The sequence below is a fragment of the Salmo salar genome, chromosome ssa18 (genome assembly GCF_905237065.1).
Source record: "Salmo salar chromosome ssa18, Ssal_v3.1, whole genome shotgun sequence".
Lineage (NCBI taxonomy): Eukaryota > Metazoa > Chordata > Actinopteri > Salmoniformes > Salmonidae > Salmo > Salmo salar.
The window spans coordinates 55,221,027-55,247,241 of record NC_059459.1 but is presented as its reverse complement, the minus strand read 5'-3'; the positions used below and the strand labels follow the sequence as shown (position 1 = coordinate 55,247,241).

General features: G+C 43.0%; 1 protein-coding gene across 1 annotated transcript in view; it reads right to left on the bottom strand.

The window, feature by feature from the left end:
• Positions 1-21,792, bottom strand: part of LOC106577501 (cGMP-specific 3',5'-cyclic phosphodiesterase) — a 91,661-nt gene extending 69,869 nt beyond the window's left edge. The window contains exon 1 of the mRNA XM_014155561.2: positions 21,619-21,792. Within this exon, the coding sequence (XP_014011036.1) occupies positions 21,619-21,623 (5 nt within the window). The 5' untranslated portion in view covers positions 21,624-21,792. The remainder of the gene's footprint in view (positions 1-21,618) is intronic.
• Between the last annotated feature and the right edge of the window lie 4,423 nt (positions 21,793-26,215).

Sequence of the window (26,215 nt, the reverse complement as noted above, 5' to 3'; positions counted from 1 at the left end):
CGAGAGAACGGCTTTAATGTGTGTAATAGAGCACTCATACCGTTATTCTTATCCTTCGTATGCTATTAGTAGTACTTATCATGTACTCTATGTAAGCTAAGTGTGATGTTTTGTTCCAGAGCAATTTCATGGCCCTTCAGATATCGCAGGTACATATCAGGTCTACCCCTCTGACATATACTACTAACACAAGATGAATAATGTGAGAAGTATCTGCTTAGAAATGCCCCATAGAATTGCTTAGATTGGAATACCTCTCTCTAAGCAGGCCAGTTTGTGTGCTGAAATATGTGCAGGCAGGCAGAGTAGCGAAGAAGCATGGGTCTGGGTTGTAATGGCTACTTTCCATGCTTCCTCTCCATATTTGACAAAACACAGAACCGTCTCTGTAGAACGTCAGCCCGGAGCGCACGGTCACTGGTAAATCAAATTGGACGAGAGAAAAAGAGGTTTAAGTTCACAGTCCCGGGGGAGGCTTGGTCTCTGGGATGAACTCCTAACTGACCAAGATGACCTACTACCTCTGTCTGTCTGTCCGAAGCAGCTTAGGGGCCTGTTCTGTTTCAATGTTCTCCGAGAACCCGGTTCCCGATGTTATACAACTGTCCTCTATTGCATGGAACCGTGTGTTTACAGTGGAAGACTGGGGGATCACTAAGTTGTTCCAGACAAAAGAAAGTCATTTCCTGAGCCGCTGGAAGCCCACTCACTCAGAAAGAGCACATTTCCATTTGCAGAGCAATATCAGTCATGGTTCGCTTCTGTCTTTTTCTTCTTCTTCTGAGCCTTGACATCAGGACCGGCTTGAGGATGACATGCCTAAAGGGGGCATTTTAAATTCATGGGGGGGCACAACTAGTATTGCTTTAGAGCCCTGATAAAAGGTAGATTAGTCCTAGTAGTGTTCAAATGTACAAAAAGGAACCTGAAATATAGCCGTATACAGCAACAACTGTCATTTTGTTGACATTAAGGAGCTAAAATGGATCTCGTTTTCCACAAAGAACCAGGGAGAAAGAAGTTGAGCCTCATTTTCCAAATGGTTTGAATTAAAAAATAGTTATTTTGGCCATTCTATTACCACTATTGTCTGATCAGTTTTAGGTGTGTGTGTGTTTGTGCTTGCGTGCCTGACGCCTGTGTGCATTCGTGTCTGTGTGTGTATGTGTGTGTGTTTACGTGTGGATGGATGAGTAGGTGGATGGTTGTGAGTGCATGCAAGTGTGTGAGCATGCCTGTGTGTGTGTCCTGCTTAGACAAACAAATCAGGGAGAAGCCATAGGGGCCAGTGAACCTTTCATCGTCTTTCTGACAGACCAAGTTTTTCTTGAGTGATTTTATAATCGCTGCAACACCACCCCGGGGGCAAAATTATGAGCGAGAGGCATTTGGCAAGATTCATTTGAATACATGGCCTTTAAGCGTCACACACATAAACACACTTGATGAGTATTATGCAGATTATGCCAATTCTAAGTAGAAAAACTCAGTGTGCTGGATTTGTCAGTGCACCTGCAGTTGTAATAACATGTAGCCAGAGATTTCTGCTACATGTATTAGAAATACGTATTGAATTACTTTTGAAATACTTTTAAGTATTTTGTCATTTGTGTTACACTGGCCTGAACTACAATCCAATGTATTTGGTAAAAAAAATACTTAGACCTGTAATTTGTATTTTCAAAATACAAAATCCTTTTTTTACATAATTTTTTTATAGCGATTCACAATTTGTGGCCCCCTTTCACCCTGCATTGGTATCATAAGTCTGATGGCACTATGGTGTGATAAGAGTGTCTGCTAAAAGACTAAAATGGACATATGAAAATTAACACTTGCAAAGCACATTGGGTATTATTCTAATGAGCTCCGCCCAGAAACGAGGCCAATAATAACACCCAGTGTATCAGGTGTGAAGGTAAGACCCAGATGCAGACAACGTCGAATTAACAATGGTTTAATAATCCAACAGGGGCAGGCAATAGACAGGTCAAGGCAGGGGTCAGTAAACCAGAGGTGGGGCAACGGTACTGGATGGCAGGCAGGCTCAGGAGCAGGCAGAGTGGTCAGGCAGGTGGCTCCAAGTCAAGGGTCAAAACCAGGAGGGCGAGAAAAAGAGAGACTGGGAAAGCAGGAGCTGAGACTCAAAAACGCTGGTTGACTTGACAAACAAGATGAACTGGCAACAGACAGAGAACACAGGTATAAATACACAGGGGATGATGGGGAAGATGGGTGATACCTGGAGGGGGGTGGAGACAATCACAAAGACAGGTGAAACAGATCAGGGTGTGACACAGTGTGCTTTGCAATTGTTCATTTTTACGTTTACATTTTGGTAATTTAGCAGACACTCATCACACCATAGTGCCATCAGACTTCTGATACCAATGCAAGATGAAAGGGGTGATTTACATTTAGTCATTTATCCAGAGGTACTTATAGTCAGTGCATTCAACTACATTAGATAAACAACCACATATCACAGTCAATGTTTTTTGTTACCGTTACTGAAAATGTTGTTGTAGTGAAGGTGTGTACTTGCAAAAGTATTTTGTATTTTAGCCTGATACATTGATCTTTAGAGTATCATGTTATTGTAACAAGATACATTTTTATGTATCTTTTTCCCCCCATCTCTGCATGTAGCACTTCACCCATTGCAATGTGTCACGGCGCTTCAGAGTGACTGACGTTTACGAGTGAAACGGAATACATTACATTTTCAAATTTACATTTTAGTCATGTGGCACAGGGTTTCCCAACCCCTTTCCCAACGTCAAAATAATACCACAAATGTGTAGTAGATGCAGGCAGTTGACAGTAATGGATTGCCTTTACTGTGTATAGAGCTGTACTGCAAGGGTACAGGTGTTTTACATCGTAATGAGGGAAGCCATCCACTGCTAATGTGTAGCATCCACTGCTAAAACTGATTCAAGTTTTTGTGATCATTATCATCATCATACACAGCAGATGCTTTTTAACACACGTAGTCAGTCACTGACAAGAAACTGGAAATTAAACTGAAACTGAAAAAACAAGATCACTTGAATAGCTGTACATTGCCAATGTTCCCTGTTCCCAGGCTAAAATGAAAAAGTGGTAGAATACTGTGTTTTAGCTGCAACAGTACTGATGTTACCTTGAATATCCCTAATGGGTTTGGTGAGAGAAACTTCAGCTACAAATAGGTGGTTTAAAGACCTTTAATGAACTACTCAATCAGGATGAAGGGATATCATGTTACTCATTAGTGAAATTTTGAGCAATTTTAGTTATCCTTTAAGGTTGCAACATTTAATGGACTACTCAATCAGGATGAAGGGATATCATGTTACTCTTTGGTGAAATTTTGAGCAATTTTAGTTATCCTGTAACGTTGGAATAATCAGTCCAGCTTCCGTTCTGACAGCCTTGCCTCAGAGAATTCTAGTATGCCTATACAGCACATGCTATTTGTAACGGCTGTCGTATAGAGGGGACCAAGGTGCAGCGTGTTGAGTGCTCATAATGACTGTTTATTAAACTCAGAACACTAAAGAAAATAACAAAGAGAAAACGAGCAGCTAACAGTTCTGTCAGGTACCGAAGACTACACAGAACACAACTACACAGAATACAACTGCCCACAAACACACTATAAAAAAAACAACATAAATATGATCTCCAATTAGAGACAACGTGAACCAGCTGCCTCTAATTGGAGATCATCCCAAAAATCTCCAACATAGAAATAGAATACTAGAACAAAACATAGCAATAGAAAACATAGACAAACCACCCAAAACACCCCCTGTCACGCCCTGACCTACTCTACTATAGAAAATGACATCTTACTAGGTTCAGGACGTGACACTATTTGAATTACATCAAACGTGTATTTCCGCATAAATTACGTGTATTTCTATGCCTTCCCTTCCACCATAAATATAGTATGTGCACTAACAATTGCCTTTCCCCATTATCTGTAAACCAGAGGAATTTGGCTTTGAAACAGACCATGTCTGGGAATGCACTCAATGCCCTTTTTCCCATGTATGTTCATCCATCTCAACATCAAAGGGTGCTTGTCAGACATCCCAATTACCAGCCTGATATATTACAGTTTCCATCATTATAAAGGGGGCTACAACTCTGTAAAGATAGATCTAAACTCACAGTGGACCTACCCATCTGGAATCTACAGTATCTGCATCTGTCAGTAGATAGAGTAATAATGCATCATACTGTAATATTTGCATCATATACTGCATTATTATACTGTAATACTGCATCTTACTGTAATACTGCATCATACTGTAATACTGCATCATACTGTAACACTGCATCATATACTGCATCAGACTGTAATACTACATCACACTGTAATACTGTAATACTGCATCATACTGATATACAGTGCCTTGCAAAAGTATTCATCCCCCTTGGCGTTTTTCCTATTTTGATGCATTACAACCTGTAATTTAAATTGATTTTTATTTGAATTTCATATAATGGACATACACAAAATAGTCAAAATTGGTGAAGTGAAATGAAAAAAATTACTTGTTTAAAAAATTATAAAAAAATAAAATGTTGAAAATTGGTGCGTGCATATGTATTCACCCCCTTTGCTATGAAGCCCCTAAATAAGATCTGGTGCAACCAATTACCTTCAGAAGTCACATAATTAGTTAAATAAAATCCATCTGTGTGCAATCTAAGTGTCACATGATCTGTCACATGATCTCAGTACATATACACCAGTTCTGAAAGGCCCCAGAGTCTGCAACACCCCTAAGCAAGGGGCACCACCAAGCAAGTGGCACCATGAAGACCAAGGAGCTCTCCAAACAGGTCAGGGACAAAGTTGTGGAGAAGTACAGATCAGGGTTGGGTTATAAAAAAATATCTGAAATTTTGAACATTCCACAGAGCACCATTAAATTCATTATAAAAAACTTAAAGAATATGGCACCACAACCAACCTGCCAAAAGAGGGCCGCCCACCAAAACCCATGGACCGGGCAAGGAGAGAATTAATCAGAGAGGCAACAAAGAGACCAAAAATAACCCTGAAGGAGCTGCAAAGCTCCACAGCGGAGATTGGAGTATCTGTCCATAAGACCACTTTAAGCCATACACTCCACCTAGCTGGGCTTTATGGAAGAGTGGCCAGAAAAAAAGCCATTGCTTAAAGAAAAAAATAAGCAAACACGTTTGGTGTTCGCCAAAAGGCATTTGGGAGACACCCCAAATATATGGAAGAAGGTACTCTGGTCAGATGAGACTAAAATTGAGCTTTTGGCCATCAAGGAAAATGCTATGTCTGGCGCAAACCCAACACCTCTCATCACCCTGAGAACCCTATCCCAAGTGAAGCATGGTGGTGGCAGCATCATGCTGTGGGTATGTTTTTCATGGGCAGGGACTGGGAAACTGGTCAGAATTGAAGGAATGATGGATGGCGCTAAATACAGGGAAATTCTTGAGGGAAGCCTGTTTCAGTGTTCCAGAGATTTGAGACAGGGATGGAGGTTCACCTTCCAGCAGGACAATGACCCTAAGCATACTGCTAAAGCAACACTCAAGTGGTTTAAGGGGAAACATTTAAATGTCTTGGAATGGCCTGGTCAAAGCCCAGACCTCAATCCAATTGAGAATCTGTGGTATGACTTAAATAATGCTGTACACCAGCGGAACCCATCCAACTTGAAGGAGCTGACGGGGGGTGAATACTTTCGCAAGCCACTGTACTTTATCATACTTTACTTTACTGATTTATTGTCCCAATGGGGATTTTTTTGTTGTTGCAGTATCATGTACACGTTTAAAATGGCATTTAAATACAGTAGAATACAAATTGACAATACAACATTCATAACTGTAACATACCAATAAAAAGAGACTAGCCTGCTGGCCTTACTGGGTCGATAGGAAAATTAGCCAGAGCTGTTTAGGAGGGATATCACACCTGGCACAAATGATTGTATAGTTCTGTTTTTCCTGCCGGGAGGTGCCCTATACCTCAAATCACATCAAATGTTATTGGTCACATACACATGTTTAGCAGATGTTAATGCGAGTGTAGCGAAATGCTTGTGCTTCTAGTTCCGACATTGCAGTAATATCTAACAAGCAATCTAAGAAATTCACAACAACTACCTTACACAGAAATGTAAAGGGATGGAATAAGAATATGTACATATAAATATATGGATGAGCGATGGCCGTGCGGCATAGATACATAGATAGAATAGATGGTATGAAATACAGTATATACATATGAGTAATGTAGGATACGTAAACATTATTAAAGTGGCATTATTTAAAGTGACTAGTGATACCTTTATGAAATCCATTTATTAAAGTGGCCAGTGATTTGGGTCTGTATGTTGGCAGCAGCCTCTCTATGTTAGTGATGGCTGTTTAATAGTCTGATGGCCTTGAGATAGAAGCTGTTTGTTCAGTCTCTCGGTCCCAGCTTTGATGCACCTGAACTGACCTTGTCTTCTGGATGATAGCGGGGTGAACAGGCAGTGGCTCGGGTGGTTGTTGTCCTTGATGATCTTTTTGGCCTTCCTGTGACATTGGCTGCTGTAGGTGTCCTGGAGGGCAGGTAGTTTGCCCCCGGTGATGAGTTGTGCAGACCGCACTACCCTTTGAAGAGCTTTGCGGTTGAGGGCGGTGCAGTTGCCATACCAAGCAGTGATACAGCCCGACAGGATGCTCTCGATTGTGCATCTGTAAAAGTTTGTGAGGGTTTTAGGTGACAAGCCCAATTTCTTCAGCCTTCTGATGTTGAAGAGGCGCTGTTGCCTGACACCACACTCCGGTGTTGAATGCTGCGCTGTAGTCAATGAACAGCATTCTTACATAGATTTTCCTCTTGTTCAGATGTGACAGAGCTGTGTGCAGTGTGATGGTGATTGCATCGTCTGTGGACCTGTTGGGGCGGTATGCAAACTGAAGTGGGTCTAGGGTGGCAGGTAAGGTGGAGGTGATATGATCCTTGACTAGTCTCTCAAAGCACTTCATGATGACAGAAGTGAGTGCTATGGGGCAATAGTCATTTAGTTCAGTTATCTTTGCCTTCTTTGGTACAGGAACAATGGTGGCCATCTTGAAACATGTGGGGACAGCAGACTGGGATAGGGAGCGATTGAATATGTCCGTAAACACACCAGCCAACTGGTCTGTGCATGCTCTGAGGACGCGGCTAGGGATGCCGTCTGGGCCAGCAGCCTTGCAAGGGTTAACACATTTAAATGTCTTACGCACATCGGCGACGGAGAAGGGGGGGGGGGCCCGCAGTCCTTGGTAGAGGGCTACGTCGGTGGCACTGTATTATCCTCAAAGCAGGCAAAGAAGGTGTTTAGCTTGTCTGGAAGCAAGATGTCGGTGTCCGTGATGTGGCTGATTTTCTTTTTGTAGTCCGTAATTGCCTGTAGACCCTGCCACATATGTCTCGTGTCTGGGCCGTTGAATTGCGACTCCATTTTGGCCCTATACCGACATTTCTGAGGGATAACACTGTTTATATTCAGCCATATTCCCCAACCTATTTCCATGGTTGAATGCGGTGGTTCATGCTTTCAGTTTTGTACGAATGCCGCCATCTATCCACGGTTTCTGGTTGGGGTTTAGTCACAGTGGGTACAACATATCTAATGCACTTCCTAATAAACTCACAAAGTCAGCATATAAATCAATGTTATTGTCTGAAGCTTCCCTGAACATTTTCCAGTCTATGTGATCAAAACAATCTTGAAGCGTGGATTTCGATTGGTCAGACCAGCATTGAATGTTTCTAGTCACGGGTACATCCTGTTTGGGTTTCTGCCTATAGGACGGTACAAGCAAGATGGAGTCGTGGTCGGATTTGCCGAAGGGAGGGCGGGGGGTCTTGTACGCATCGCGGAAGTTAGAGTAGCAGTGGTCCAGTTTTCAGCTCGAGAGGGTACTACAGTCAATGTGCTGGTAGAATTTAGGTAGCCTTGTTCTCAAATTAGCTTTGTTAAAATCCCCAGCTACAATAAACGCAGCCTCAGGTTATATGGTTTCCAGTTTACATAGAGTCCAGTGAAGTTCTTTCAGGGCCGTCGAGGTATCTGCTTGGGGGAGCTGTAACTATAATCGAAGAGAATTCTCTTGGGAGATTCTCGGTCAAGTGAACAAAATGACTTGAGTTCCTGTGTGTTGTTATTGTTACACCATGAGTAGTTAATCATGAGGCATACACTCCCGCCCTTCTTCTTACCAGAGAGATGTTTGTTTCTGTTGGCGTGACGCATGAAGATACCTGGTGGCTGTACCGACTCTGACAACATATCCCGAGTGAGCCATGTTTCCGTGAAACAGAGAATGTTACAATCTCTGATGTCACTCTGGAAGGCAACTCGTAGTCTAATTTTGTCCACCTTATTGTCTAGAGACTGGGCATTGGCGACTAATATGCTTGGAAGCGGTGAGTGGTGTGCTCGCCTTCTAAGTCTGACCAGGAGGCCACTCTGTCTGCCTCTCCTGCGGAGATAACGTTGTTTTGGGTCGGCCTTCTGGGATTAGATTCAATGTCCAGGATGGAGATCCGAACAAAGGATCCGCTTCTGGAAAGTCGTAATTCTGGACGTAATGTTGGTAAGTTAATGCTGCTCTTATATCCAATAGTTCTTCCCGGCTGTATGTAATAGCACTTAAGATTTTCTGGGCTAACAATGTAAGAAATAATACATTAAAAAACAAATTACTGCATAGTTTCCTAAGGACTTCAAGCGAGGCGAGCATCTCTGTCGGCGCCATATTGCTAAGACCTGCACCCAGAAGGGAGTAGTTCAAAGTCCAGGTACAGGGGGTGGCTTGGATTTAAAAAGATTTTGTGAGCTTTGCTGAGGGCCATGACCTTAAAGATCTCATCCAAACTATCTGTTTGACTCCTGTGGTCATAATCCTTCTCAGATAATCCTTCTCAGCAGTTCCCGCTCAACCCAGTCAAAACTGTTCGCTGCTCTGGCACCCCAATGGTGGAACAAGCTCCCTCACGATGCCAGGACAGCGAAGTCAATCACCACCTTCCGGAGACACCTGAAACTCCACCTCTTTAAGGAATACCTGGGATAGGATTAAGTAATCCATCTAACCCCCCCCCCCCCCCCCTCCCCCCCAAAAAGATATAGATGTACTATTGTAAAGTGGTTGTTCCACTGGATATCATAAGGTGAATGCACCAATTTGTAAGTCGCTCTGGATAAGAGCGTCTGCTAAATGACGTAAATGTAAATGATGTAAAATATTTTCTGGCTGACAGTGGAATTGCCAAACCAACAAACAATACAAAAAGTTAAAATACTCTCAATAAAAGATTTGTAAAACAGAGTCAGTATAGTACAGTCAACATTAAAAGATACCAGCTTTTTGAGAAAGTACAGTCTCTGTTGACTCTTTTTGTAGATCAGGTCTGTTAATTTACTCAACTGAAGTTTATTGTCCAAGAGGACACCCAGATATTTGTATTCCTCTATGTTCTGACCTCTGATAGATGTTGCAGAAGTAGGTGTTGTTTGCTTCCTGAAGCCTATGCACATCTCTTTGGTCTTGTTGGTATTGAGGACCAAGTGTGATTCATCACACCCCTCTAAAAAGTAATTTAGGACCGGCCATGGTGTTCCTCGTCATCATGCAACAGGCTGATCAAGGCAGTGTCATCAGCGAACTTAACTAGGTGTCTGTCAGGATGGGAACTGCACATACTACATCACAAACTGCATCATACTGTAATACTGCATCATATACAGCATCATACTGTAACATATTATCAGTTACCTCTGTCTGAACTCTGCATTTTGTTAGATGATCCCCATGAGAAGAAATACATTTATTCCCTTTCCTGTTTTGAAAGGACGGTTCCTTGGTTAATACAATCTAAAGTGGTTTATGGGGACATGTGTCAACATAAGGAATGGATTTGTGTGACTCGTGGGGACTCGGTGAAGCATAATGGAAAAAGAAGTGGACCCGAGTGTCCCATCAGTCGTCTGTGCGACCTAGGTTCTGTTGAGGAGGGATGGGCTATTAGAGTTCACAGACAGCCATAGTGGACAAGCCAGGGAACCCAATTGGAGCTTAAACATTTTAACGGGCACCATCTTGGCTCCAACATGTTCCAAGACAGAATGCAAATTGGAATGTCATTGTCATGGAGCAATTAGTGCCAACATGAAGGATAGCTTCCAAAGCTTTGTATGCTATATATATATATATATATATGGCTCGGGGACCACTAATCTTAGTGTGAATGTCATGGAAAGTAATCTCTGTCCTTGTGTGTGTTGATTAGTGAATGCGTTGATTGATTACAGAGCCTCTTGATGCATGATCTCCAAATCACTCACACTACTCATTAGACACATTACACTAACACACTCACGCACACACACACACATGCATGTGTGCACGCACAACACACACACACACACACACACACACACACACAAGCATACACATACATACAATGCTGAGTGTTTTCAAACTCCCTTTTCAGGCAAAAAGACTGATCTTATGGTAATGGTCTTGAATCTGCCTCCAGCCTATACAATTTCCCAGACAGAAAGAAAAAAGGAATGACATCAGAATGAGGTGATCTGTTCTTAACCTACCTTTAAACATGTATTTAGTGTGTGTGTGTGTGTGTGTGTGTGCGCGCGCGCGTGCATGCATGTGTGTGTGCATATACAGTATGTGCGCATGCGCATGTGAGTGCGTTCAAGCATGAGCGTGTGCATGTGTGTGGAAAAGGTGCTTGCTTGGTGGAAAACAACACTGGGAAAAATAATTGAGCGGAAACTCACTAATTAAATTGGATCAGTGGTTGTCAACTGGTTTTACCTCGGGACCCAAATTGACCAGGTTGTCCAATATTTGCATCGTAATTTTTTTATTGTTCCCAAAATGCAATCTGGAAAACTATATTTATAGTAAGTCTACCAATTATATGACAAGGAACAACAGTCCCACATTCTCCTTGTTAATAATTGTATTTTGCCCATTTTTGATGAAGAACATTAAACTCACTGGTTTGAGACCACAAAATCAAACAAATCCGCGAAATTGCGCTGCTAATAACTCTATTTTGAAAATACTTTAACTGAAGAAAAACAGTTCCGAGGTTAAATTATTTAAAATATATATACTATTATATACTATTACTATTATATATACAGAGAAATACGTATAATACTATATGTCCTCCAAGAGGCATGATAAGTTAGACCATCCAATTCCTATGCTATTGTACGACTGGGTAAGATGTATAATACTATATTTCCTTTAATTCGATACTGTACAACCACTATTCCATTCATAATGTAACCTAACTACTATAGCATACTAAATGGAGAGAAGAGAGTTACATACCAAATCCTAGGGATTGCCCTGAGACCAGATTGCTCTTTGAGGCTCTATGGTACATTTATCTGCAAATCAATCCTGTCTCAAATCATATAGTTCATTACTTTTGGCCAGTGCCACATACTATGCAGACGTACAGCGCTCTGGCCAAAAGTAGTAGGGCCATACTGTATGTCTTTCTACAGTATGTGGCTCTGGCTCTGGACAAAAGTAGTGCACTATATTGTAGGGAATAGGGTCATTTGAGATGTATGCTAGGCTAGATCGACAGGTTTGTAAGGCATAATTATTTCCTAATCTCTCAGAAGCCTCTATATCACCAAGCTTTGTTCTAGTCACATGTTGTTCTTCTGTTAATAAACAGTGAGTTAGCATTGAGAGAAGCTGGGTCAAATTCATTAGGCACCAAACAGAAGAAAGCAGATTGAAACAAGTCGGGAGTGGGACTTCCCAAACTTGTCCAATAAGAAACACTTGTATACCTTTTCTGTTGTGAAATGTTTTGTAACAGTCAGGTACACTAATGAATACAACCAAGGTCTTCTTTCCAACAATCTGAGGCAGAATTTCTGTGTTTACCATCCATATCACGGTGCTGTGCAGTGGTGTAAAGTAACTAAGTATAAATACTTTGAAGTACTACTTACAGTGCCTTCAGACTACTTATGTGTGCCTCTGCGAGGCATTGAAAAACCTCCCTGGTCTTTGTGGTTGAATCTGTGTTTGAAATTCACTGCTTGACTGAGGGACCTTACAGATAATTATATGTGTGGGGTACAGAGATGAGGTAGTCATACAAAAAAACATGTTAAACACTATTATTGCACACAGAGTGAGTCCATCCAACTTATTAAGGACATTTTTACACCTGAACTTATTTAGGCTTGCCATAACAAAGTGGACGAATGCTTATTGACTAAAGACATTTCCGATTATTTATTTGTATGAATTTGTACACATTTCAAAAACATAATTTCACTTTGAAATGATGGGGTATTGTGTGTAGGCCTGTAACACAAAATGTAAATGTCATCCATTTTAAATTCAGGCTGTAACACAACAAAATGTGGAAAAAGCAATGGAGAGTGAATACTTTCTGAAGGCACTGTAAGGTGTTTTTTGTAGAGTATCTGTACTTTACTATTTCTATTTCTGACAACTTCTACAATTACTTCACTATATTCCTAAAGAAAATATGTACTTTTTACTCCCATACATTTTCCCTGACAACCTAAAGTACCTGTTACATTTTGAATGTGCAGGCACCTATCATTATAACATGTGGTCATCCCTACTGCCTCTGATCTGGCGGACTCACTAGACAAATGCTGTGTTTGTAAATTATGTCTGAGTGTTGGAGTGTGCCCCAGGCTGTCCGTAAATAAATACAAATGAAATACAAATTGTGCCGTCTGGTTTGCATAATGAAGAATTTGATTGTGTAGCAATTGCTTTTTACTTTCATGAGAGTTGAGTACTTTTCCCAACACTGATGCTGGGTGTGCAACAATTATGTCCCACGCCCCTCACTTTCTTGAAAGGTGTTTACAAACCTTGGGAAATGATTGTACACCAAAGTCCCACCGTATGCACACAGAGAGAGAGAGAGGGATGGTGTCATTGCTTATGGACATAAGACTATAAGTAAAGATACGCCTTTCCCGAGAGGAACATGTGTACATTCCTAAAATACCAGCAGCTCACAGATAGTCAGTTCAGTTTAGGTTAATGAAAAACAGGCAGGCCCTAAACTACACTAGGTTAAATTGATTTCACCTGTAATAAGTTTGTATGTACGTTTTCAAAACACCTCAATTCATCGTGTAATAATATCTTATCACATTAAAAGAATATCCCCACAGGTACTGCAAATATTTCTATCACGTTTACAAAAGAGTGCTCTAACTTTTAAGTATATCCTAAGTTCAAATGCAATGTTTACTCCTCACATCTCTCATTTATCTTGAAAATTGTTTGTAATGATATTCTCCGTTTTGGAATCCCAGATGTGAAAAAAAGCCTAAACACATTAGACCCTAAATTGTCTTTTAATGATCCATATTTGGTAACGCCGAGGCTCCTTATACAATTTCAGATATCGTGGGAGGATCGTTGTTGCTTGGCAACTGGGGCGAGAGGTGGCGGTTTTGAGAGTCCTGCCTTCTCCTTGTTGGTTCAGGAAGAGCCTCTTGGAGGCGTATCAGCAAAACGATGATGCCCCCATTTGTCATCGTTGTGTATTTGTCATATAGGCATGGAGCCGCAGATGGCGAACAACGGATGGGTATATCTGCTGCTAGTTACAGACCTCTGGGGGAGATACTACAGGGATTGGATGATGACGTTATAGGAAAGACCTTGCAAACAATGTGTAGACGAGAGGGTCAACACCTGTCAAAATCTGTCCACGGGTGAATACAGCAATAAGCAGACCGATAACCAGAACGATAAGCAGACCGCCTGCCTTCCCGCCTTTGGGACGACTCCCATTGTTTAGGCGGAGACAAGACCATCTCATCATTATATACAGTATCCCTGTTGACACCCAGCAGGTGATCTACTGTGCACGGCCAACATTAATCTTGGTCTAACCTGTCCTTAACATGCAAGGCCCTACACTCTAGTGAAAATGTCACTAACATAGCACAGGGCTACAGGTTTCTAATGCCCTGTCCTACTTTGATAGAACAGTCCTTGGGTTATCTAACTTAATGTGGTTTATGGGGATGGCTCTCTCCTAATTGCTCTCCAAATTGCCATTGTGGGGATCCGGTGGGGCTTAACGAGTGTGCAACTGATTAGCTTTTCTCCCTGGTATGTAATTGATGCCGGTTGATGTTGTTGAGAGCCTTCACTTGCCTTAATCAGCAAGTCACTGATTAAAGACTTAGATTCCAACCAGTAGATACCTGCCACGTCCATCAAGGACCACAGTCAACCACTCCCAATAAACCATGTCAATTCTTCAAATACTTCAAGTAACTCAAGATTATGGGGAACAATAACACATGAACTAATATCAATTTTTACTTTGAGTTACAATGGCTCTGGGAACGTATTCCTAGAACTCTCTGTTGTTCACTGAGGTAGTAATAATAATAATAATAATATGTTCCTATTCCATTCTCCTGTCAGCCTTTCCCAAGGCACTGCCAGAGTACAGTGTTATCAGGTAATACGTGTCTAAACAGACTCATAACCTGTTCATTCCCTGCGAGTGGTTCTGAACTTCAGTCGGTAAAAGCCAGAAGCACCTTTGACAGAGCTTTTCGTTGCAGTAATCAGTGACCTAACGCTGGGGTGTTTTTACTGAGATACACACTGTCACTAGTTAGAGTTCCATGCACAACAACAAGACAAATTCACATCAACATTGTCGATAGGTAATGCAACAACAAGACAAATTCACATCAACATTGTCGATAGGTAATGCAACAACAAGACAAATTCACATCAACATTGTCGATAGGTAATGCAACAACAAGACAAATTCACATCAACATTGTCGATAGGTAATGCAACAACAAGACAAATTCACATCAACATTGTCGATAGGTAATGCAACAACAAGACAAATTCACATCAACATTGTCGATAGGTAATGCAACAACAAGACAAATTCACATCAACATTGTCGATAGGTAATGCAACAACAAGACAAATCGACGTCAACTTTGCTGAACTGGCAAACAGTTTCTTATTTTGATGTAGGAAGAGAAACAGCCACGTGTGATGACAGAGAGAGAGAAATATTTATATTTGAACTAAGTGGTGGTCATGCATTCTTTTCAAATCATGTGTTTTCGCAACATTATTTTCATCAACATGAGCATTTTCAATATGGCTCCAACAATACTATTGTGAGGGTAAACTGCCACTTCCTGAAAATCTCCCAGCACAGTGTGTGAGGCAGAACAACCCATCACCGTCATTCCCCCACACCCTATTCCTCCAATTTTGACACATTCTATTAGATGATAAAAAAAAATGTATTAAATGAAAACTCCATTAATTCCAACAGAGAGGCCTTGGTGTCTGGTGCAGTGGCAGCAAGCAGCAGGCAGGCAGATCCAGCTATACCCTAAATGAATTAACCCACTGCTGTGTCTGAGCTGTGTGTGGAGCTGTGGGGCTATAGAGCTCTGGTGCTCTGCGGGGCTGGCAGTGGTGGGTGATGAATGTGTGGCATTAGGCGCCAGCCTGCCAGGCTGGGTGTTGGAGATGAGCAGGCTCTTGGGCATCCATCAGCGCCCAGGGAGGTCTGTCTGGGTATAGCCAGATGCCCAGGATGCCTGGTTGGCACAGTCGTCTGGCGGGCACAAACACATGCAGAAAGGTAGAGAGGGAGATTGCGCAGAAGAGACAAAGAGGGAGACAGAGAGACAGGGAAGAGGGAGATGAGAGAGAAAGAGAGCGTGAGCGAGAAAGAGGGGGTGAGACAGAGAGAGTGAGATAGAGAGGAGGGGAGAGAGAGAGAGAGAGAGAGAGAGAGAGAGAGAGAGAGAGAGAGAGACATAATATGACATTTGAAATGTCTTTATTCTTTTTGAAATTTGTGTGTAATGTTTACTGCAATTTTTTTTAAATTGTTTATTTCACTTGCCTTGGCAATGTAAACATATGTATCCCATGCCAATAAAGCCCCTTAAATTGAAATTGAATTGAGACAGAGGGAGAGACAGAGAAAGATACAGATATACAGAGAGAGAGAGAGAGAAGGAAAGACAGAGAGAAGGAAAGAGAGAGAGCACCAGCATCCCCTGGGTGGTTCGGCTCGGCTCTTTCTAATAGATATTAATGACGCTGCCACATTGTTAATAAACCCATGGTTAATGTTTGGTTCTAGAGAGAGGCTGGTAAACATTGTTCAGTTTGTAATGTTTTGGTTTTAGGGATTCGTTCACTTGTCACAGGTGTGAAGAATGCCATTGATTACTGTGCATGCTTTAACCAATGTGCTCCTAGTTGAGTGCTTGTTAACTCAGTGATGAATTGAGAAATGTGATTGGCACCCTGTTTTTATATCCGCTGTTCTCGTTGTCTGAGGTGCCGCCGCCCAGGGGATAAGATGCAGGGGATAGGGAAGCTACGTTCGACTGAAGCTGTGGCAGAGCTCTTTCGGAAGCCTCGGTTTTGTTAAGAGAAATATGATTTGTTAGATGATGCCCGGAGTTAGTTAGCTGTCGCGCTTTCCCTCCGCCTGCACTGAAACCGTTTTTTTTTTGTTGATTTGATTGTGTAATTGATTTGCGTTACATCCGCCCTCCATTTTCGTGCAACGCTAACTGGTTTATTTATGGATACTGACAGTTGGAGGGAAATAAAATAAACTGAAGAGTGACCTGCCTCTGACACTCCTTCCATGTTCTTCCACTCAATCCCTAACTAAAATTACCTGTGTAGCCTATGGTATAAATGCTGTTTAGAGCTCCCTATGCGCTTGGTGGAAACCTAGAGTGGTGTAGTCGGATCTATGGTACTGAATTGAGTTTAGTCACAGCCCCTCTCGGCCAGGGTGAGACACATTCAACTAAACAAGGTTTATTTCAAAATATAGTAGCCAACCTACGACGTGAGCAGCAATACATTTATGTCACCAATTTTGCCCTCTAATGTTTATATCAAATAATAATTCTCAACAGGTGTGTTTCCATGAATAATATTTTACTTGGCTTAAATTCAGGTTGAAATCAAATATCACTTTAGGAAGCCATCATTGGTCTAAAACTCTTCGACCCCCCCCCCCCCCCCGTCAGTTGTCATGTCGTTTAATACAGTGGTTCCCAACTCCGGTCCTCCAGTACCCCCGCAGCACACGTTTGTGTTGTAGCCTCGGACAAACACACCTGATTCATCTCATTGAGGGCCTGATGATTAGTCGACAAGTTAGATCAGGTGTGCTTGTCTGGGGACACAATAAGAATGTGTTCTGTTGGGGGTAACAGAGGACTGGAGTTGGGAACCACTGATCTAGTAGACCAGACGCAGACTCATGATGACCCATCTTCCAAGCAGCTACCTCCATCACACACACGTCTTAGCCCAGGACAGGGGGCGAAATGAAGCACGTGACTCAGGAGAGTGCTAGAGATGGATATGGCCATATTTAGGTATCAAATATTCCATCTTCCTCCTCCATCCTTTTTGTTTATTCTCACACACTCAAGAGATTTATTGAATTCAATTTCCTCGCATAAATGCTGAGACGTGCGAAAGCGAGACACTCACCTCGGGAGCGGAAACGTGTCCTAGATTTAGTTCCCGTCTGACAGGGCAAGCGTCAGCGAGACGCTATCATAGCTCAGAGCTCATAGGAAATACTGGTCAGTGTAAGTGTTTGAGCTATACTTTAGTAGTACTCAATCATGTTACCCTTGAGTCAAATCTGAAGTACTTTTTTAGAGCCTGAAAGCTTGGAGTCATGTTTTTCATCTTTTCTGGGGCCCCTGTCAAACCTCCCCAGACCTTAGGTGTGAGGGTGTGAAGCTAAGACGTGAAACCCAGCACTCTGCATAACATAGCAGTCTACCACGTTTGCCCCCATTCCATGCTACCTTACATATACAACCTAAACTAAGCAGCAGTGGCCTTTTCTACATCTGTTAACTTCGTCCTCTTCTCTTGTTTGGCCACGGCACTTCTACTCATCTCGTTTCTTGGCTATTTTTAAGCAAGCGGCACTTGGAGTAACTCATGTCCCGAAATTGATATTTGGGACGGACACAATGGGAACTTGGCACTGCTCTGCTACCCCCTGAGGGAAAAAGTGAGTCATGAAACCTCAACAAAAATGTCAGCCGCCACCGCGTCACTGAGGTCTCACTCCATTACCAGAGAGAAAGGGAGAGTGTGCGTGTGCGCGGGTACGTGTGTGAGACATGTAACGGTCTCCTGAGGGACGTACCGTAGATCAGATATGCATCTTTCAACTTTGCCTTCTGCTTTCCCCTCTGGACGATTGTCATTCCCCTGTGATGAGAAGCACATGGGCTGTTGCTTACATGATTGCATTATGAAGTAATAACTTCCAAGCAGGGCTTGCAGGCCTAATCCAAATGAAGCCTGTGACTTAGTCATTAATAAAACGGATAGAACCCTTTTATTGCTTTTCTTTTGAGCAAATATATATTTATAAACAGAAGCGACACACCAGTATGTGTGTATCTTATCATGGATTTGAAAGCTGAGCTGATTTCCTGGTGTTTTTACAGTCTTTTATGTCCAACAACGAAAATGATAAATAATACAAAAAAATTACATTTCTAATTAGTTTGCTCAGATTACAAATTAAACCACCAGTTGGGGAACCCTGACCTGGATGGAATAATGTGATCCTTCCTTAACCCATAGGAAGTTCCACCTAGTTGACTACTTCAAAACCAAACCTTTACACAACTTACCAATCGAAATGAATGCCTAAACTTAACTCAATGTTAAACCCTTTAACCTAACTCCTAACCCTAACCCCTAGCCTAGCTAAAGTTAGCCACCTAGCTAATTCTAGCGTTAGCCACCTAGCTGACATTAGCCACAACAAATTCATAACATATCATACAAATTGTAACATGTCATCTGAATTGTAATTCGTAATATATCCTACGAATTGTAATTTGTAATATATCATACTAAATGGATGATGCACATCCACAAATGAATACATACCATACGAAACATAACATATCATATTAAATGGAGTATCTTGGATTTACATACAGAATAATACAATATGCTCTGAGACCAGGTTGTGAATATTCAAGTCAGACGCTGTCAAACCATGAGATCTTATTGCAAAAGACACGATTAACAGGCAATTCTGGTGTGTTACCACTTGAGAGCAGAGTGCAAGACAAAGACTGCAGTCTGATGGAATGTTATTCTGAAGTGAAATGTTGACCATTATCTCTTCAATTTGACCAATCAAATTGCTCTAGTCAAAAACCCCCCATCTGTCAAGAGTCACTGCTCCAGCAATACATACATGTACACACCATCAGTATTGGCCACAGGTAGCCTAACATTTAGAGTGTTGGGCCAATAACCCGAAAGGTCGCTAGTTTGAATCCCTGAGCCGACAAGGTGCAAAATCTGTCTATGTGCCCTTGAGCAAGGCACTTAACCCTAATTGCTGTAGGGTCGCCATTGATAATGGCAGACCCTGGCTGTGACCCCACTCTCCGAGTCTCTCAGGGTGAAGAAAAAAAAAACACATGTCCAAATCACACATGCGTGTGAAACACAGGACAAATATAAGCACCCACCAAATTATTATAATACTTGCTCAGTTACATCGACACACTTTGTCCATCAACATACTCAGCCCTTTCAGAAGATAAAAGAGCTCTCCACACCAATCAAGATACCGAGAGACATCCGCACCCAAAAGCACCAGCAAGGGACCCACAAATCCAAAGAAATGCCCCAGAGACATTTCCACAACCAGACCAACAAAACCAGATTGTTAGGTTTTCGGGCAGAATGAGTAACAGACCAGAACGGATCAAAAAGCTGTGAAGAACAAGCCATCTATATTCAGAACAAACAACAAACTCATCCCCAGCATCAGGTACAGTAATCTACTGTGACGGAAGCCTCTCCTATCCCCCGTCCTGACGTCACAGATAAGCCAGCAGGACTGCAGGGATACTTAGCCGATAAATAGAACAATGCAAAGAATTCTTCCCCGAGTCCAGTCTTAGGCAGAACTAGAACAACATGTGCAGAGTGCTGATTCCCTCTGATGAAGCACTGTGGTTCAGTTAAGAACAGAGGGAGAGGCCCATAGTTAGTAGGGAAGGATGTGCCTTTTGTGTTTAATGACCTTATAAAATGGGTGACAAAGGGAGAAGAGACAGTTGGTGGACCGAGAGAAAGGGAGAGAGAAAGAAGGAGAGAGAAGCATGCTGTCTCTAGAGTTTAACAAGGAAACTGACCAGCAGGGAAGCCCTAAGCTTCCCCCATACAGACACCAGTCATCACAGGGTTTGGGCAAATCAGGATAGTCCATTCTAAAAGGTTAGGGGTCAGAGGTGATGCTGCTCAGTGGTTTGTATTTTTGGCTCAATAAAAAATGTTTTAGAGGAATCTCTCCCTCCCAGGGTCTGACACAGACACCGACTCCCACGACTCCAGTGAAGATTGGCTTCACTCCGCGAAAAGCTGTGTTCCTGGGAGCCACTGGCGATGTTTACTGTGACGTGTTTATTAAAATGGTATTTAAATCACCATGGACGTGCATAGGGCAACGCGTAAAAGAGACGCCCACGCTTCTGGCGAATTGAAGCATGAGCTGGGAGCTGTCAAAGAGCGAAAGACAAGAGACTAGACATACGCAGCAAGGTTACACAAAACCACGCCCACTACAGTTGCTAACGCTAAACGAAGGACAATAAATGTAGTCTGGAGGCGACCCGGGAAAAACAAGCCTACACGTTGGAAAAGTCTTGGACTGTGAGTGAATATAAATCATAAGGACGTAAATGCCCCCGCTCCGAGACAGCGGGGCCACTTAAGTTGTTTTTCCGTCTGCCTGGCGTTTCTTCCGCGCCAGTGTAAAAGTTTCACTCAGAAAGAGTTACGTCGTGTTCCATTATGCACAGTCAATTATAGTCACAGGTCTGCTGTGATGCCATGCACTTAAAGTAATGCTGCCTAACAAACACACATCCACTTGCACACACACGCATGGAGGCATGCACACACACCAGAGGAGGCTGGTGGGAGGAGCTCTAGGAGGACGGGTTCATTGTAATGGCAGGAATGAATGGAATGACAAACAAGTTGTTTCCATGTGTTTGGTACCATTCCCTTGATTCCATTCCAGCTATTACAATGAGCCCGTCCTCCTATAGCTCCTCCCACCAGCCTCCTCTGGCACACACCCACACACACACACACACACACACACACACACACACACACACACACACACACACACACACACACACACACACACACACACACACAGAGAGAGAGACACAAACACAAGCACACTCCTAAATGCCAGAAATGTTTCCTGGTTGTGTGTGAGAGCACAGTGTGTTCTCAGTTTCATAGTAGTCCCTTAATATGAAGTGCGCCCATAACTCATCAGAGCTCCTGGGATAAGCACTCGTAAACACACACACACGCACATACTCTCCCAGTCACAGCGATGGGAACGATGATAAACTCACAGGCAAATTGTGGTTGCGGTCGGGACGACACAGCATACCCTCTTATCACTGCAGTACTCACCCCATGGTGGAGGAATGTGTTCCCTCTCTCTTCTGACCACGGCTGCTACCACTGAACACACTCTGACACCAGAGGCAAGGGGTTTCCTCTCTTCTCCGTTCTTTCCTCCTCTCTCTTTTTCTCCTCTCCTCTCGTGTTAAACTTTTCCCCTTTCTGGCGAGGGCTCTGGGAGGACTGGCTGTTTATTTATATCCTTCTTTGGGACTAGAGGGGATGGAGGAATAGAGGGGATGGAGAGAGGGATTCATAATTGCTCCCTCTCTGCCAAGGCGGAGTACTCGCCGGCCCCCACCGCTACAACCCCTTCTTCCACCCATCCACCTCTCGCATCCTCCCCCTTTACCCCCCCTTCCTCCCTACTGTGAAGCCCTGCAGGGATAGAGAGCTGGACTGAGCTGGGACCTCTTGTAACGTGGTCTCTCTCTCCCCCTATCTTTCTCTCTCTCTCTCACTAACTTTCTATTTCTTTCCCCTTCTCTCTTCTCTTTTCCCTCCCTCTCCATCTCTCCTTTTAATGTATATCTCCCTATCTCCCAGCAAATCTCAGAAGAGACAGGCTCTTCAAACACACCGGCCCATTATTCGTGTGTGTTTATGAGCGAGTAAAAGGGTTGACACTGAACTCTCAGGTCCACCACTCCCACTAACTAGACTCCATGTTTAAGTCCTGGTTGGTACTGGAATTGACCTGCTGGGACAGAGATATTCCCTCTCCACTCCTCTCCTCTGTCCTCTACACTTCCCTAGTAACAAGGAGTTTCAGAAGTTGAAAACAACAGGGAAATCACAGTGTCTGGGGTGAGACATGATGCGACTGTGTGTGTGTGTGTGTATGTGTGTGTGTGTGTGTGTGTGTGTGTGTGTGTGTGTGTGTGTGTGTGTGTGTGTGTGTGTGTGTGTGTGTGTGTGTGTGTATGGGATGTGTTAGCAGTTTGATGTAGTCTGAGGGTTTGGCTGAGTATGCGTGTGCGTACAACCTCATGGGAGTGTGTGTGTGAGTGACGGTGCATGTAAGGTCTACAATGTGTGTGTCACCTGCCGTGGCGCAAGGATGTGTTAAGCTTTGTTCCCGCTGGATGAAAGGAGATCCCAACAGACCCGCTGGGTGGTTGGTCCTCTGCTTCAAAGGTTACGGGGGTTCAAAGAGACATCCTATTCCTACGCCAAATGCTACATTTCTTTGCTTAAATCTGGTTCCTTTAGATGCGTGTCATGTAAAGTCCTCCAAAGCTTTTTTTACATTTTGTAGTCTCTAGTGATTATCTTAGTGTCTTTATAGGTCATCAAAAGGATGACACAACTCAGATGTAGGCCTATCTTGTTTATAGATCATATTTTACCTGCGGCTATTTTTCCCCTCGCTCTAACGTCCTATTTGGTGTCCGTAGAGCTCGTGATAAACTTCCTGCATGTGTGTCTTCAAGGCCAATCACAGAAGCTGACTGTACAGTGTCCAGTTCAGTGTTTAACCAGCATGCTAAGGGCCAAAGGAGAGGGACACCATTTCCTGTGGGCCAATTTTGTCACACGTGATATTTCACTTCACACCTCTGGATCTGTCTGTGAGGCAAGGGATCTCACTATCACATACGTCTGGATAGAACATTGTTCATATCACTAGTGAAGACCAGTGATGCAATAAGGAAGGCTGATACAGGTTATAGAGATAGGGCAGGTAGATTGTGTTAGTGTAGATTTCGATAAGAGATGATGAATTTAGACTTTGGAGGCTTGCTGATGAGTTTTCTTTGGGATAAGAAGGTGCATGACGCGCGCGTGCACGTACGCATGCGTTCGCGGACAGTTCACATGCGCAGACACACACACGCGTACACACACAGTCACCCAACGGTTGTTAACACACAATAACAGGTCCTTGGCTTGTACATTTGAGACAGAGTCAGGCTTGAATGTAGAAATATTCTGGGAATGTACCCAGTCACTGCACACACACACACTCACACGCACTTCTTGTCCTTATTGGACTCCTTCTGCCATTCTGTCACAGCACAGAACCCCCATCACCACTACCATTTTGGCCCACATGGCTGTATTAGTTGCTGTCAATTTCAGGCCAGAGGCAGGCAACTGTCAACATTAGGAGCCCGAATGGGCAACATTCTCTCAACAACAGCTGTTGTTTACCATTTTCACAGTTGGCGCAGCTGTGATCCTTAGCTCCACTCAGTGTGTAGTCATTCAATAAATGATGGCTATATGAACTTCACATTAACACAGTGGTCCACGTGTCAATCAACTGGGCCCAACATCTTGATACAGAAGTTAATTGACGGATGGTTTGTCGTTGTGGAAGTGCCACTATCACATCTCATTTGCCAGGCGGTATGATGGCCCTGAGTTTTTCCAAGACCACACGAGGAAAACACCCTGGTACTGTGCCACCACCGGTGAAGGGAAATAACATGCTTGACTCTTATTCCCGAGTCAACAAATGGAAGGGTGCTTGGAATCAAAAATAGATCCCAATGAAATATGAAGAAATGCCAGCAGAGTACCACAACAACAGGTAGAGAAAGAGAAACGCGTATCAGTTTAATTAAAACTGAATTCACCCGAGGTGTTATAAAGGACATACACAAGAGCTTTTTGTGACCTGACAAGGACGTCGTCCATTTTACAATAAGATCCTGGACCAAAACATGATTCATATCCACAGTGACCATAATAGCTTCTGAAATACCAGATAATTAAGTGGACATAATGACAACTGAGAGGAGATAGGGGGACAGACCGGGCAGTCTGTGTGTGTGTGTGTCCACGCATCCTGTTCTTTCATCTCTATTCTGATCCACTTCTCTTTCTACTCCTCCTCTCATCCCTCCTCTAACCAGTCCCAGTAGTGGTTTGATGTGGGAGGGAAAAAGAGAAAAGATTAAACAGAACAGACCTATTGAATTCATTGGAGAAGAGACAATCCATTCACCCACAGTTAATCACAGATCAAATTAGTTTTTTTTTCTTCTCAACCATAGACTCATTTCCAACTCATAGAGAGGCAGACGGCAGATACTGATCTGTTTACCATTTGAAACACCAGTCAGCCCTGTTCAGCTTCAAATGGTCTGCTGGCCATTCACTCTCTTTCGCTCTCTCAACCTCTCGGTCTTTCCAGTCCCAGTCTCGCTTTCGGTCTCTGAGGAAGTGTGCCTGACATAACTTCAGTCTTGTTAATTTGATGTGGATGATTGGCCAGGAAATGATTGACACAGACCAGTAAAACTGGATGTAAGGAGTAGCCCAAAGGGACACTGTATCCACCGCACAGGAACCACAGGGCGGTAGAGAAACTTGAGAATTGATCTTTGCTCAACTCACTGAAGCAAGGTTGTTCTGAAGAGACCTCTCTCTACCACTGAGGAAGAACATTGGGCTGTGTGTGTGTGTTGGGGGGGGGGGGTCGCTCACCTCCCTGTGTGTTATGGCTCACTGTGAATCTCTCTTTATACCGTCTTCTCCATGAATATATGTATGAATCTGGCTGTGAGCTCCCTTGTCCCCATGCAGTGACCGGTGTGTGTGTGCATGTATGCTCAGTGTCATTTCCGATCAGGGTCTGAGTAAGGTCTTTATGTCCACTCCTACTCACACCGCATTCACTGAAAACACATCAATGAGACATTCGGATAAGGTTCGGCGGAAGCCGCAAGAGGCTGCTGAGGGGAGAGCGGCTCATAATAACGTCCGGTACGAAGTAAATGGAATGGCATCACCTGGAAACCATGTTTGGTACCATTCCACTCCAGTGATTACCACGAGCCCATTCTCCCCAATTAAGTTGCCGCCAAACCTCCTGCGGTGGAAGTAAATAAACTGAAACGCCACAGGGAATGGTGTCCATGACAGCTGCGGGAAGTCATTCTGCCCCCATGTGGCTTACAAAGGAACACAATGAAAATCAATTTGTGTGTCACTCCAGTTCATACGAATGTGCATGTCTAATCAAATGCATATAGGGTAGATTCAACATCTCGTCACCAATTGGCCTTGAATTAAATCTCTGCAGTAGCTTTTGTTCCAAGACAACATTTTATTTAGTAACCAAACACTTACTCAAATGCAGTGAGATCCCACAACTATTCTGGAGGGTTCTGAAAGCTCCTCCATTGTTTATTGCCTGCATTCCTTTTTCTTGGAAGGACATGACTTCAATCTTTAATGTATAAATGTCTTAGTCCAGAACCACATGGAATGGATAAAGGAATCCTTTTTCCTAACTTCCGTATCGTCTGCCCGCGGGGCAGTGGGAAAAAAAAAACCAGACATTTTTATCCCTCCATCTTGAGCACAGAACTAAAAGGTAATGTCTTTCACCTATTTTGTTACATAAGAGATGTCCTAAAGGCTCAGTTTTAGTTTCATACATAAATCCAGTCAGTTGTATTGACGCAATGGCATATACCTAATTGAGGAAACATCAAGCAATGATCTAAAAGTAAAGACTAGAAAACATGCACAGAACATTCAGCTACATGTTAAGTTCATCGTACAGACATGCTCATACTGGCATTATAACGGAATTACACATTCGCATAAACCAGGAAATCAAGAATTCAGTGAAATAACATGCGATTCCATC